The sequence below is a fragment of the Pelecanus crispus genome, chromosome 1 (assembly GCF_030463565.1).
Source record: "Pelecanus crispus isolate bPelCri1 chromosome 1, bPelCri1.pri, whole genome shotgun sequence".
Lineage (NCBI taxonomy): Eukaryota > Metazoa > Chordata > Aves > Pelecaniformes > Pelecanidae > Pelecanus > Pelecanus crispus.
Window position 1 is genome coordinate 121674127 of NC_134643.1, and position 16561 is coordinate 121690687.

The 16561-nt window shown below is 37.7% G+C and overlaps 1 protein-coding gene across 2 annotated transcripts in view; it reads right to left on the reverse strand.

Moving 5' to 3' along the window:
- The window catches only part of SCAF4 (SR-related CTD associated factor 4), a 47818-nt gene that overhangs the window by 4910 nt on the left and 26347 nt on the right, over window positions 1–16561 (reverse strand). For both annotated transcript variants that reach the window (XM_075713222.1, XM_075713215.1), the window contains 7 exons: window positions 15012–15112; window positions 13850–13963; window positions 12968–13124; window positions 11233–11387; window positions 5071–5233; window positions 4858–4938; window positions 4571–4759 (listed from right to left, as the gene is read on the reverse strand). In XM_075713222.1, the coding sequence (XP_075569337.1) occupies window positions 4571–4759; window positions 4858–4938; window positions 5071–5233; window positions 11233–11387; window positions 12968–13124; window positions 13850–13963; window positions 15012–15112 (960 nt within the window). The remainder of the gene's footprint in view (window positions 1–4570; window positions 4760–4857; window positions 4939–5070; window positions 5234–11232; window positions 11388–12967; window positions 13125–13849; window positions 13964–15011; window positions 15113–16561) is intronic.

The following is a 16561-nucleotide window of genomic DNA, read 5'->3' on the forward strand; positions in this document are numbered from 1 at the left end:
GCAATCCTGCTTCAAATACACCTCCTTTGCAAATCTGATGGCAGTATATGAGACAAGAAGGCAAAAGCTTATGATTCCAGCGGAACGGGCTAAAGGTTTACACTTTGAGTTTGATGCTGATGTTCTGCAACATTTCGCATGTCACGTTAATTCTCCTATCGTTCTCCAGTGGGGAATGTTGCATCTTAAAATCAGAACATTAAATACCACCAGGAAATTCTTGAAAGAGGGACAGTGTTGTAAGTCTTGTGTCTTTTTCTGGGGTTTGAACAGAATCCTTTAGACCAGGCCAAGACTGTAAAGAAAGAAGCCTAAACTTAAGAGCCTAAATATCGATTCACGGCTTAAATAACTTGCCATAAATACCAACATTTTTCAGGGTAGTCAGTGTCCATCACTGAAGCCAGTAGGAGCTTGCTCCTATTCATGTAAGATGCCTGAATGGAACGTAAGAGTCTAACTACGTTATGCATACAGTGCTGGTTACTGGTATTAAGACTTCTAAAATTCCTGCTTTATAAAACATCAACACTAAACTGATCCAGGTCAAAGAAATCATCAAGGCAAAACTGAATTGCATGAATGGTGCTTGAGAGTTCATGTTCCCTTACCTCTGAATTCTCATTCGGTAGTATTATGAAAGCAACAGTCATATATATATATATATATATATATATATATTAGCAAACATGCAGTGTTTGTTACACTTTTGAAATGGGCTAGCACAAGAAATTTGGAAATGTGTTAGGTTTATCACTGTTCATATCCTGTATTAATAAAAAGCTCATCCTTCCTGTGAAGGAAGTATCCACTTTATAATACAGTAATACTGTGATGAGCTCAGAGAATATTGTAGTCTGTCTTTTATAATTTAATGCAGATTACAGAAAGACCATGTAGTTAGTTAGGAACAAACCGGCAAGGGCGAAAAGAATAATAATTCAGCATGCATTAACAGGAAATGAATACCAAGTTCGATGAGAACTACAGTATAGTTAATCTTTGATAATATGTAATAATCATTGTAGGAATTTTGGTAAAAAGAGCACTAGACCAGAACCTACAAACTGCAATATGGTGTATTTAATCAAGATAATAGATCACAGAATCTGAATATTCGAAACACAGCATCTGCAACAGCAGTTTATTACTGGTCCAAATTACAGCATTTGCTCAACACTAAGAACAAGTTGGCAAATCAAAAATTATTTAAAAGCCTGTCACTTTCTGCAATATGCACACGTAAAAGGACTCTAAAAATATCTGCTTTGCAGATCATTTTAAAAATGACATATGAGCACACACTCACAAAACCAGTTACAGTCTGGAATATCTTGTTCAAATTAAGAACAAGAAGCTATGACAGCAGAGAATATGATCAAGGATACAACTAAATCAAAACAACCTGAGGGTGGTTTTTAGAAATAAGCACAAAAAAATTCAGACACAATGTCCACAAGGGATCACTCCTCTGAAGCACAGACATGTCTTTGTTGGAAGTGATGAAAGAATTACATTGGAGGAGCGAATGAAATTAGTGGAGATGAAACAGAACGTAACTTACATTACTAAGAAAGCATATGAAATCTTACAATAATCAATTTAGAATTACTTTGTAACATATCTTCCATTTAAAAACTGAACAGATAGATAGATAAGCTTCATTTTGAATTTACAAAAATTAGAAAAGAGCTCCTGCGTTTGTACAGATTACATAAGGTGTTCTCAAGCAAGGTTAAGTTTAGATTTCTATGACAGTCTCTTCAGAGCAATCTTCATTCCTTGAATTCAGCCTGCTGAAGTAAGTTCTTCTATCCTGCCCAAATAGTCGAAGAACATTTCTTCATTCTTCATGTTACACTACTCAAGCCCCTTCATCCCTATTTCCCCGAGCAGAGTCCTCATGACATACTTCATGGTGCTGTCAAACAACAAATCTTTCTTCCACCTTCTTATCTCAGCTTGGGGAGCCACATCATGGGAATGGTTAACGAGCAGTTTGAGGACTTCGTGAGAAACCAGTCACACGATCAGTCATCTGTTCAAATTGCTGCACCGTACACTTGTGAGCACGAGGCCCTTTAGTCTGAAGCCTTTGATGTCCCTCGTCTGCACTTTCCCGTGGCTAACTGAGGGTGATGCTGTACCTACTCATTTACTTTGTCCAGTTCATTTGCCTCTGACCTGTACAAGACCGTAGGTCAGACACTAAGGCTACATTTAAATTGTCAAGCCTGCAAGTACTTCTGGGCCCCGGGACCGGGATGCACATGTAGATTGCATCTCACGTCCGCACACGTGGTGAAACCCTGGCACACTCCATTTCCCATGCTTTGATTTCCCTAGGCGTGAAACCTGACGCACAGAATGAAAAGGAAGGAATGACGATGCAGCCTGGCCAGCTCGTGAACTCAGAGGACGGGGAGGGCAAGACTTCAAGGGACACTCCTTTGCTACCTAGATCAGCACGAGTGGTCGAAAACATCACCTCTTTCATGTTTTTCTTCCAGCCTAAGGAGAGGCCAGATCTGGACTCTCAAGTGCAGAGCTAAGCTCAACTGATAAGTTAATCAAAGTGATTTTAAGAAGACAGTTTCGTTTGTGTTAACTTACTGAAAAGTTTTAAAAGCAAAGACAATGGGTATTAATCTTTTCTCTTTAATCATGTAAAATATTATAATCTGTCTCTTCTAGTTTTCTTCTATCTTATATCAGATTGTGAACAGTCCCCCTTAACTCCGAAGTGTCAGGATGGAAGGATTTTACGTAACTCCTTGATTATAAATAACTTCTTCTTGAAATAAGACACTCATCAACATCAAATGCTGTTACTTAAGTAAACACAGAACTCTAAGCTATTACTTCAGGACTACTCTGTAAGCTCACACATGCAATCTTATAAAAAGGAAAAACTCTCCTATCCCCTCAGTGATGAAACTGAACACTGAGAGAAGTCACTCCGACCACATGGACAACCTTTTCTGCCTCAACTATTCAGTAAACAAGTTAATAAAAACAAAGGCAAGTTCTTGATCTTCAGATTTATCAAATTCAGCTTGCTTGAATTTGCAAGAATTAAAAAAAGCTACTAATGTGGGTATATAATTTACTAACTAATGTGGGTGTATGATTTACTTCATTCCGCTCTTAATTTTGTAAAACCTTCTTCTTATGTGTATAGCGATACAGCAAACTGCAGAGTAACTTAATACATTCCAAAGGCTTGGAATAAAATGTTCAAGTTATGCCGTACAAGACACAGTACCATGAAACTTCAAAACTCTGGTAATACGGTATTACCATTACAAAAAGTGTAACTTCATCATTAAGATGTGAATGTCTTAAATGTATAGTGTGATAATCGTTATCACTACAAAATTCTCTCAATCCATGGCATCACCACAGAATTGTTTTTAAGCTTTCCTCTGTTTGCCAGGTGTCCAAGATACTCTAAAACAAATTAGCTGCTGGTTTTGCTATCTGCTCTGGTAGATTTTAAAAAGCAGACTGATTTTCAGAGAGAAGCAGCTCTTCACTTTTTGAAAAATGCCTTTTAGAAGGGTCTTATTTCAAGTTTCCAACATGAAGGATCCAAAAATCACTAGTCACAGCTGGAAAATTTAGCCATCAAATCCAATAGAGCAGTGAGCTCTCAGGGAGACAATCTTTGGGGTTTTTTTTCAGTGTACACTGTAAAGTTCTGGGCAGAAACAAACTAAAATAAAATTATCTTTTTCATTCACTTATTAGGCTCTCATTTAAAGGTCTGAAATCCCATAAATGTAGTAATCTCATTAAAACTTGTAAGAAACAAGTCTCTTGAGCATATTCTTAACACTGACCCATAAAAGGCCATCCAAAAATAAATATTTAGCAGACCTCTGTAACATTAAACAGTATACACTCTTTAAAAATCTGACCGACTTCGTATCATATCATGAAAAGTAATTTATGTAAGATATCCAAAGTTAGCTTGACTTTGCTAGTCAAAATACCGTTCTGTAATATTTGAATAAGGTAACTTATTGTTAAAAAGGTTTCAACACCTAGAATACTGCAGGGCTGAATAACAGCTTTTGTTTTTTTCGTTTTATTAAAATAATTTATTCCATACATAAAAAGGATACCATATTTTCACAGATTTAAAAAATACACTAAAAACACCCCGTTTCTCTGTAAGTTAATTCTATACATGTAATAGTTGAGTCTAAAACACAGTTCATATGTCATACAGATGTTTTGTTGGAAGTTAGTTTTCTATATGGTATAAACCCCAATTTGTTAAAAGTAGACAGCATTGAGTTCTGTCCTGAATTTGTAAACGTTATGGTTTTTTTGTTTCTTCAGAAAACAGTTCTTCACTAATAATAATAATAAAAAATTACTGCTCCTTCTGTGCAAAATCAAGCCTCTAAGAATGATTTAAAAGACAACAGAAGGGCAGAAATTTCAACAAAATTAGAAAAATCTGCTTTACTTTCCCACAAACTGTAAGTCAGTAGCAAAATCAAAATTGTATTTTAAATTCAGGGAACAATAAACTGAAGAATATATACAAAAATGAACTTACCGAGAAGTGGAATAGCTTGGGTGACAGGAGCAGGTACGTTAGTAGGTGCTACAGGAGGTGGCACAGTCCCATATATTTTGGAACTATCGGTAGTTTCAGCATTCCCTCTGGATCCAGAAACCACTGTTGGGATGGGATTTCCTACAGATGAATCTTTTGTAGTGTCTTCATTCACACCAGTTGCTGTAGCTAAGAAACAATGCATTGACATATTAAAAAAAAGTCAGCTTTTCTGCTTGCACGATACCTTCCTTCTACTGCCACTCGCTCAAGATTTAAACACTTACAATTTGGGATGTTTACTGCTGGAGTGTGAGGAACAGATACTGGAGGAGTTATAGGTGGTGGTGGTCCAGGAGGAAGAAAGCCTATAAAAAAGTATGTATTAACACTGAGTATCACTTTACCAAAACATACTTGTGCAGTTTATACAGCAGATGCTTTTATTTGCTATATGGTTAAAAAAAGGATTTAATATTCCTAAAAATACATAAATATACCTGGGGGTAAATGCATTGGGTTGAAACCAGGTCGTAAAAATGGAGGCGGCGGTGGTGGTGGCACTCCAGGAGCAAATCCAGGAGGTGGGATTCCTAAAGGTGCTGTGAAAGCAGGTGGTTGGAGTGCACCAACCACAGGAGGACCTGATGGATGTGGTGGAACCTAAGAAAAAAGGAAGGGGAAAAATGTGTTACCTCAAGACTGAACAGATTATTTGTTGTTCAGCTGTGGACTGCTGTCTTCTGTGCTTTGTCCATCAAAACAAGAAAATTTTAGCTACCTTAAATTACTCTGCAACAAGGTGACTTATGTAACTGATCTAACTAGCAGTCAAAGAACTCCTACAACTTAAAATATCAACATTGATCTTGTTTGCCTTTGTTCGTAAAGAAAAAATTACTCTCTGTGGTAAATTGATACTAATGCATGCTCGTAACTCATCTAATATACCCTTTACACAGTAGCTGGAATTAATTTTACCATCCAGCATGATAACACTATAATGCACACAACTTTGGAGCAATTAAAAACCTTTTCTTTTTTCTTTTTCACTACCTGAGTTTGTATATTATGCTAGAGTGACTACTGTTTCCTTATTCGTTTATTTTTTTAATTCTGATTTATATCAAGCTCTGAATGAAAACTGGTTTAAACTAAGGTGGTCCTCAGACTCGTATTTATGAGCTTACTATAAAAACTACATTAAATGTGTGGGAATCAAAAGGAAAAAAATTTAATCAAAATATGCTCTGCATTTAGAATTGATTTATTAAAGCAAAGGAGAGCTGTGTACTCAAGTGATCATCTCACCTCCATGACCATCAAAATTTCAGAACTACTGCACCAAGACCCTTCATAATTCATTTTTTTATTTCTAAAGTAAAGAAGGAAAAGCCTTTACTGTTTTATTCTCAGAACTGAAAGAAGTGGCATTAAACCAAAGTAAGCAAAATATTCTCCTTAAACCTGGAGAAGATGCTAAAGCTGCCAAGCACCTGATACCACTTCAAACTTCTGTTCCAAGTTCTTTACCAATGGCTCGGTTAGTGAGCTGAGGCACATTAAAACTTGTACTATTAGAATTTTAATATCAATTAATTACAATAGGCTTTAATTCGCTAGGCTTTAGAGTAGACCACCACTTTTTAGTTTTAAATTGTGTATTTACTGGTTGGTAATAAGCTTCTGATTAGGCCCTGGCCTGAAATTAAGCTAACTGAGCAGGATGTGAGAACTACTGGATGTGGCACGAGAAATTGCCAGACGTGACAGATAACAATGTGAGAAGCTGACAAAAGTTACAGATGGCACCATGAGGAACGGCTGGATTCTGCAGGTGGTTAAGGGGGTGTTACGTGAACAACAGCCAAACTTCAGAGAGAAGCAGAAAGGAGCACCGGGGACCTTCTGGGGACTAGGACCTTGCAAGGCTAACAGTGCACAGGTAAGCGTATCTAGGAGTACCATGTAAGGCCAAGACCACCTAGATGAACATTAACTTTGAGTAACCCTAGAGATGTTTCCATTAATCACAGTTAAAGCTTTAGAAAAAGTGCTCCAAAACCACAGTAACCTAATAGTCTCAGAAGGTCTTTTTGCTTGTTTTACAGGGCACTCCTTCAAAGAACAACAACTTACAAAATTAGCTAGACATAGCAACAGATCTGTTGATCACAGGAATGTTCTGTGAAGCAAGCATTCACATCCAGAGTGTGTATGCAGCAGAAGGAATTGGGGAGGGGTATCAAGAAGGCAAAAAGGGTTAAAAAAAGAGGGGAAACTTGCTAAATGCTGTCAGTCCTTAAGTAGTTAAAAGCTGAGAAAACTGTGGATGAAGCATGTGTATGCAGTGGCTTGAGAAGGTATAACGAATAGTAAAATATTATGATGGAACCAGAATAGAAGTAACATCAAAGGAAGATGATTTAGATACATATTAGAGGATATTCATACCTCATTATCCAAGCTTAACTGCTGTATTTAATTTTTTCTAAAAAGTCAACCCTCTAATACATAACTGTAAGTAACACATTAAAACCTTTCCTTTAAGCAGAAGAAAAAAAGGCTGTAAAAATCCGTGCATAAATGTCACAACACCTAATTTAAAATACAATTTGAAGTATGAAGTTTCTCTGTTTGTTGAAGAAATGGAACCAATGGCTAATAAACATTGACAGATAACAAACACAGAGGACTGGTGAACAGCTTCAGAATAGTAGCTAATGAATTGGATAAAACAAAGTAACAAAAATGCTACTGGGGAGACAAATACTGGGAAAACCTGGTATTTTACCAGCAATATTGGAAACTGGAATAACTAACTCTCGATAACTGTAATGCAGACTGCCAGGTGCATCTCAATGAACACGTCTTGGGGTTTGGCCTGTGTCCAGGTATAACTATTTCTTACTGCACACCTCTCAAAATGAGACTTGAAGGAGAATCATTGGCCCTGTGAACTAAAGGAGCACAGTCTACCTACAGTGCTCCCAGACAAGTAAACATATTTAAGCGCACCTGGAGTCTCCAGCAGGAAGACTGCAAAGGAGTCGTCTGCCAGTTTCAATAGAAAGGGTACGGGATGGATACTGGACCAATGCACAACTCCCACAGGAGCATGTGGGATAGAGAAACACATGAGGAAATTTGGGAGGTACACGCTCAACATGGACTCTGGTTTCTGGCTGAAAACCCATTAAATGAAGAAAAGGGACTTTGGGTTGCATTGGGAAACTTACGGAAAGGTTAGCCAGAGCAAACCCCTGGCCTTCAGTGTACAACCTTGGCAAAGCCTGAGCCACGGTTCACTGTAAAAGAATGGCAATTTTGGTAGGGGAACACCAAGCTTTGCCAGAATAGAACACCAATTGCCCAAAACCTCATCAATGAATGCGCAACACAGGTGACATCACAAGTGCTATTAACTGAAACTGACTCTCAATAACCAAGAAATAGACTTAATTTGATCTTGGACACTGCAATATGACTTAAAAAGAAACACAGACCTACCCTCAGAGCGGACCACTGAGGTGGATTACTCAGACCTGCAGGAGTGGGACCAGATTCAGCAACAGCTCAGAGATCTGAATCTACAGGCAAGAAAAGGGCTCACTCCAGTGGCACAACACAACAGAAGTATTCCACCTATCTCACCAACAACCCAGGACCCTGTGGCTGAGAAGACACTGTGTGCGCTATTGAGGCTGAAGAACCAGACTTACCTACACAGGCTATCACTCTCAGAAGGATGTTAGCCATTTTAAGTGCCTTACTACATAGAGGTTGCATTCAAGGGTCAAGGTGATACTGGCAATAACAGGAGGTCAGTCCGCAGTTAGTCACACTGCTCACAGGTAATGTCCAGCAGAGCAGGGCTCCATCCCTATGTGTCTAGCCCATGCAGAGAGGTAGCACAGAAGGCCCATTCAGGCTCCGCCAGAGAAAGGAGTGATGCAGCTCCTTCCCACCCTACCTTTAAGCATGGGATTGCTAGGGCTGTGGGCAGATCACAAAGCTGCTGGCTAGGCCCTGGCCTGAAGTTAAGCTTCATGAGAAAGGGCAGTAAGGGCATTAAGGGCATGAGAAGCCACTGGACGTAACATGAGAAACTGCCAGACATGACAGATAACAATGTGAGAAGCTGGCAAGTTACAGATAGTGGTATAAAGGATTACTGGATTTTGTAGGTGGTTAACAGAACAGGGTGCTCCATGAACAATAGCCAAACTTCAGAGGTAACCAGAAAGGAGCACTGGGGACCTGATGGGGAAAAGGACCTTCCTTGTGAGGCCAACAGTGCATAAGTAACCGTATCCAGGAATATCATACAAGGACAATATTGCTTAGGTAATTGTATCATAAACAGCAAATCTGGGTAGGGATGCAGCAAAACTGGGACCAACATGGAAAAAAATAATTAGGGGAGAATTGTTTACTTGGGAGGAGATTGGAATGGAGAAAGAGAGGAGAAAGCACAACAAAAAGGAAGGTCGAGAAATGAGAAAAGACAGAGTAAGTTACAGGAATCATGCAAAGCTGTTTGGGATTACCTGTCAGGCAGCCCTATGCTTGATCACTGCAGCCTGAATCAGGACAATGCATAAAGCACACCTCAAACCTGCTTCTCCAGGCAGAGGGACCGGGTGGGCAGGGTGCTTTAACAGGGGAGCAGCCAAACAGATGGATCAAGCAACCTGGTATCACTGTACTGATGCCTTCCATGCTGGACAGCATCAGCAGCCACCCAGCACTCCTAACAACCTCCCCACCCCTTACAGTCCCAAACACTGAAGCCAAATACAAATGAAAGCAGTTCTGCTTGTATCAGAGGACAAAAATACATCAGCTAATTAAAATGCAATAGTACTCTCCAAAGTTGTTTAAACAAAGGAAGTGGAATATAATGAGCTTTTTCCTTTAGGTATTAGATCACATTTGCATATTACAAAACATGTTAGTTTTACTACTAACACCACTAACATCATCACAGCTGAACTTAATTGATAAGTTTTAAAGAAGTATTTACAAATTATTAAACTATTGTGATTTTATGGCCAGAGAAGGCAACTGAATTGGTCAAGTATAAGACAGCATAAAAAAGTTCATAGCGAAACCAAAGATGAAGACTAAATACAGTTCTCTGATCCTGGCCTGAATTTGTGAAGACGTAAGTTTCATTGCCATAGTAATAAACTGAAGCCGATGAGGCTGAGACAAGCAATCAGCACACTCAATATATTCTGAAACTGGCTGTTTTTTTCTTGACACTTTCTTTTTCAGCATGGATTCAAGGAAAATAAACAAAAAACACTACTATTTAATACAGTTAATGGCCATTAAAAGTCTCTGAAATTAGAAATTTGACTTACATGTTCATTTACTAATAATACCTTACAGCATTTCAGGAATTCTGTGTCAAAACAACACAAAATTCAATATACTATGTTCTCAAATCATGCAATTGGCTAAATTATGTATGTCTTCAAATCATTTCAGTTCTTGATCTTTTCTGAGTGTCTGACATATTGTGGTTCATAAATCACATTTTCTCAGAATGTAAAATAGTTTCATACTTCCTCTCATCTGGGAGAAGGTATACTACTATTTTAACAGTGACAAGAAAGAAACTATTACTATAAAAGTAGTAACACATCTGTCAATAAGTAAAAGTGAAAGAAATACAGATTATAAAACACCGGAGGGAGTAATTATTATTACACGCTACCTAAACTAATGGTAAAATTTCAGAGCGTTCTTTTAGTGATGAATATACAACATCAGCTTTGACAAAAGAACCATTGTAACAACAAAGGAAGAGTATGAAAAATTTTATATTAAATTCCCAAAGGCTGTTCAAAGAAAGCATATGCCATATGAACAAATAAGAAAGCAATGTGCATATTTTAGAAGGTCTATAGCTTATTTAAGCCAACAGCGAGGAAAATTAGTGAGAAAAACAGAAAAAAAATGCAATCATAAAGCTGAGAGGATGTAATTCAGCCCATTAATAAGAAGAATCTACTGCAATAATTTATGTGGGACTGAGAGAACAGATATTAGAAGTACAGTCCTATAATACTTCAAATAAAGATCTGGCAGACACACGTACACTCTGTCTACATTAGCATTAGAGCAGCAACGAGGTTTTGGAGCAAATCCTCCATCATTTCCACTAACCACGTGCTGACTCAGTTCCCAGGGCTGTTCTGGTACATGCAAACTACATCCCTTTTCAGGGAAATCAAACCAGAGGCTCTGCTCCTGCTGGGCACAAAACATGCTCCAAACCCTAATGGGTTCAGTTTTTTTCAAGTCTTCCATTGCCACTGTGACTCGGCATAAAAGGAATGTTCTTGTATGAGACTGTATTGCTCTTTCACATGAAGAAGCTCAAATAATGCATTTCAGGCGCATACTCCATTTATGGCACAGGAAAGCCATCTTCATCAATCAAGAGCATAGCCAGTCTGCTAACAAGCATTTTTAACCAGGGACATCATCATGACAAACACACACACTCACACACACACACACACACACAAAAAAACAACTAGTTACCATTCATCTATTTCCTCCCTCTAACTTACGTATTGCCATACTGAATTATTATTTAAAGTAAGTTGTTGTTTAGATATCCAGAGCAAATGAGAAGCAACTCTCACCTGTGGAGGAGGTACTGTTATTGGTGCAGGCATGGGAACGGGAATTGGAACAGGTAAAGCTTTAGGTATAGGTGACACTGGTTCATTATGCGTAGCTTCTGCACCTCCATTTTGAGCTACTTCATTTTCAGACTTCTTGGGAATGCCCTTCCACTCTACACAGAAAAACCCCAAACATACATGTATCAGCTCAGTAGAAGCGGACAAGTAGTCAAATACTGCCATGTAAAACTACCACGCTTTATGATGTTTACAAAAATGACATAATTGAAAATATTCAGATAGTGAGAAGCACAGAGCTAAGAAGCATTTAAACATATTTCAGACAACAAAAATTCCAAATCACTTTAAACACAGTACAGCAAATCACTGAAACACAGCAAGTAAATTTATTCCTTTCATTAGTCATTCAACAATTCTTTGCACTGACAGCATTTATACATGCCCAGGACTAACACATTATCTGTAACAAAAACAGTAAGGCTGGTTTGGGACAAGCTTTCAACAGATTCATTCCATTGCTGTTGAGCAAGAAGGCAGCAACTTTTTCACTAATTTGAGAAGTAATTTCTGAAAAAACAACATTTTCAAGTCTTGAACAAGGAAAAGGAGAATACAACAATAAAGAATCACAGCAAAATAAGAGCAACATCAAATATAGCTTTAAACTCATTTTACAGAAGAAATATAGCTCCTATTGTTCATCAGAACTTCCTGGGAAAAGACAACTAAGCAGAAAAAAGGGATCAGTGAAGAGGCATTATGGGAAAGAAAAGCATTGAGAAGACTGGAACACATTGAGGTTATGTTTATCATTCATTAGACTTTCATTTAGAATACACACTCAACTTGCTATGTATTTATCATGAAGAGATGCTACTGTTTAGAACAACCACCACCTAATTAAGACAAATTGGACAGAATGACAAAACCCTGCAATAATGTTTCAGTAACTAGACAGCACACCTCACAATGGTTAAAACCAACACAGTAGTCTAGAGTACCAATTCAAATAACTTAAGGCAATTTCAATTTTTAAGTACTGCATTAATTTAATATTACTGTTAAAATCACAACCACCAGCACACTAGCGACTCTATATTGATTTGAAGCCTGTAATTGATTTGAAGCTGCTGATTACAGCAGGCGTCATTTTCTTATCCATAGAACCTTGAACCATAGAAGCTTGGTATTTTCACTGCTTACATACAAAATAGCAAGAAGTCTATTAGGTCCCTATAAATACAAGTCTTGCTAAAGGAACTGAAAATGTCACAAGTGTGAAAACTATAGGCACTTTTTTTTTTATAAATTATAAAGTTGCCATCAGCTCAGTTGCTACACAAGTACTCCAAAGGCAGGCTCCTTTGCTAGGGGTGCCTCGCACAAACCGGGCCCCAGGGAGGGGGACCAAGCTGGCTCTGGGACTAACAAGTACAACACACTTGCACTGTGCATTACCATCAAGGGCAAACACCAGCGCAGCTGACAGGTCACCTGGTATCCATGCGCGTTTTTAGCCCAGCCTCTTGTAACACAGCTGCACAACTGATGAGGGACTGTCCTTAACTGCTTAGAAACTCTCTCCGATCTACAGGTTGCACATGCTGCACTTCTTAGCCATTTCAAGGATTTTATACGCACCTCAGAGTCATGAAAGTCAGCCACACTAACTTCAGTACACCAGAACAAAGGACAATGTTCAAAAGCATTTAAAGATGTAGCAATACTTTACCTGGACTAAGAGTTTCGTTGTCCAACATTCCTCCTTCACAGAAACTTTCAAGATCTTCAGGTTTCACTTTGTCCCATGGTATGTAAGTAACACCTAATTCTACATCCCAATACTGCTTGTAATCTGGCTTTATTCCTTTATTCAAAGCCCATGCAATCTGGGGGAGGGGGCGAAAAATACATGTAGTCAGTAAAATGTTTCCATTTTAATGGATTTAATATTTAGTTCTCACAAAACAGCATTACCATTTGAGGCTAAAAGCAAAAAGAATACTCTAATTGAAACAGCAGGAAAAATAGGCTAGTTACAAAACTCTGAAATAACAGGGTTTTTTAAAGTAGACTTAGTTCTTCTTTCTTGGCTTGACTCTTGTACACAATCTGTACAAATGTATAAAAAGGCAGTTTCTTCAAATGTTCCCCAGTCACTAAGATTAATTCTATTTCCCTTCAGAGCACCGTGTCTCACTCTAATACAATGTTCTACAAAAGCAAGAACTTCACTAATGAATGCATTCTTCCTTATTTATTAGCACTCTTTGTAGGATTATCATACATAATCAAACTCGGCTAGAAGACATATAACCAGCAACAAGAAAAACTTAGTTACAGTCTACTGCAATGCCTAGAAGGACACCATTTTTGTTGGTTAAATAGACAATTATTGGTAGTCTTTCAAGGAAACTGGTACAAGTTCCACTAGTCACATTACAAAACAGGAAGAATACTTATCAAGAAAAAAAGTGGTCCATTCACATAAATTTACAGAATACCATACTCAGACTACATAAAAGCCCAACATACCCAAAAGTCTAGAAGAGATGAAAAAGGATTACAGTAATTACAGTAACTTTAGAACAGCATGACATTTTCCAAGAAGTACCTTTATAGATTTCTGATTGACTTTGAAGTTTCCTCGGCTCAGTTTTTGTAGGGCACGGTAAGCATCTTGTCTGTGAACCATTACGATATAGGCACATCCTCTAGGCGGTATCATCTGTTTGTATTTTAAGAAAAAGAATTGGTTTTGCTAGCACATTAACAAAGTCATGAACATACTAGTGCTCAACTACAGTAAGCTGGAACATCAGCAGGTGTTTCAAAAAGGACCATGGAAGTATGGAAAAGAATGTTAGTTTAAGAGGGTAAGATAGCCAGTATCTACCGGAAGTACAAATTTCTAGTAAATTAAAAGCAACTTCTTATGTGGAAAGTTTTAAACTCTGTTCCGTGTGAGAATATGGATGACTGTTGTATATTTAATCCTTCAAAATTGTTAAACAGTAGTGTTCATGTAAATGCTGTGGTCTGGCAATTAGTTACTTTGTTGGAAGAAACAAGACGCTCTAATACTCCATTCCATATACCACAAGCTGCCAGCTGCACCTCCACATTCAGTTTTATCTGCAGTTTTATAATAATTTTTATTATTTGTAATGCATTTGAGAAAAAACTGCTATGTTGTTTTACAAAATCTGGGAATAGGAAGAAAATTACAGTCACTTCTTTTTGTTTGTTTTAATGAAATTTTATAGCTACTGGAACAGCTATCTATCATTTATATATAAAAACATCCTTAAATACAGCAAAGCATAACAATAGTTCTCTGTGTTTATGACTAAAATGACAGAAGAGAAACAAGCGAAAGAAACGAACACCAGCTGAGAGTCCACATTTCTATAATCAAACAAATGGAGCAGACAAGGAACTCAGTAGCACAGTATGTAATTCTGTACCCATCTCCTCAATAGCCCTTTCTCAATTCTCTCCAGAGAAAGCGTGATTTTTATTAAAGCGGGATAATCTTCTGTATTACCCCCAAGAGCATTTTTAAATTGCAAGAAACTAAAGCAACTGGCTTCTTGTTTTTCTACAAAGCGGCCAAATGAATTGAGTTCACATGTTAGAAAACACAACCATAGAGGAAATAAGAGCTCTTGACTCATTTGAATGTATCAAAAATAAAGCTGTCTTGAAACAGACTGAAAAGATGGTTCGTAACCAAGGCGTATCAAAGTAGCTTACACTGCACCATTTATACTTACATTTATTGATTCAATTGGGCCAAATTCCTCCAAAAGACTTCCAACATCCTGTTGAGTTGTCCTTTTGTCAAGCTGTCCTACCCAAAGCGTAGTACTACAAACTACAATCAAAGAGTTAACACAGATTGTGAGAGCACTTGGAAATACACATTTCACAAGCTAGAATGTCAAAATAGTCATTTTAAAGTAGTCAGTTATTCAAATTAAAAAGCCAGCTATTATTAAAACATATTTTCATCTTTAGGAGTGTTTGACAGAAGCCTCTTTTTCTTGCCTGCCTGGAGCTGCGTTAACAGTTAACCACAGCAACTGTATCAGAATTACTCTTAGAATGCACTCACTAAGCAGCTCTCTACTTAACTAACATTGAAGTGACCTGTAAGTTCTGATGATCGTAAACTCTGCAAATCATCCTAAGAAAGGAAAAATATGCTTAGCTGCTAACAATGCTCCATGAAATATCCCAACACATACAGCGGATATTTCACAACAGGGTAACTCACTCTGCTTAGTATGAAATCCAAGCTACGGGCCACCATCACAAGTTATGGATGTTACTGTAACTTACAAGTTACTTACTGACAAGATGATAATTAGATTGTTTATGGTAATACACCCACTACTAGCAAGATCTTCCTCCAGAACGTGGTGACAATTCAACTACAATGAGCAACCAAACTTTTAACGCCTTTAGTGACCTATTCAATGCTGTTTCTTTCTATGGTGAAGTGAAAAATTATTGACATAAGCTTTTTCTTTCAGGAAAGAGTAAGCAACATGCTTAGCTCGCTTCATGCTTCAAGGTAGTAAAACAGCAGATGAGCTCAAAGTATCACAGTTGCTGAAGACTACTACAACAGTATTTAATACTCATCTAAGTTTTCCCCATCAAATGATATAAAACTGCAAACTTAAAAAGCATTATGTGACAGAATCTGGGAGAGATGTTGGCAAAAGTGTATCTTACACCACTGCCAGTAAGCTTTTAATGAACAGCTACTAAGTCTTTGGCGTCCTTTTAAACTAGCGGTATTGTCATTCATAAGGTTTTGGCTAGTTAAAACTCTTTAGTTTTTGTCCCTCTTACATAAAAAAGAATGTTCTCATTTTACTTGATGACTCCAGAGAAGATTCCACACTCCCCAGGAATATTCAGAAGACAACTACTACATTCTGTCTATAAACACAGGCAAAGCCAGGATTATTTCAGAAATCCGAACATTAGCCTGTGTGTTTTCCAGGTCAAAGCTCCCCTCCAGGTTTCAGAGACACACAACATTGAATCATTAGAAAAATCAGAATAATGTGCTCAACTTCTTGTTGCTCAATCTGTTTTACCTTATATGTCTCGAAGGAAGGAAAAGAAAAACATGGTCTTTCAACTTTTTCTTTCCTCATTTTACAGCCAAAATATTTCTGACTTGGAGATATTCCAAAAAAATGCCAAATTGTCCACTAAGAGTAAAGGAAGTACAGGGATTCGTGGTGAATTTAATTCTTACCAGCTTTACAACAGTTCAGAAAATAAATCACAGTACTGTTTACTTTTT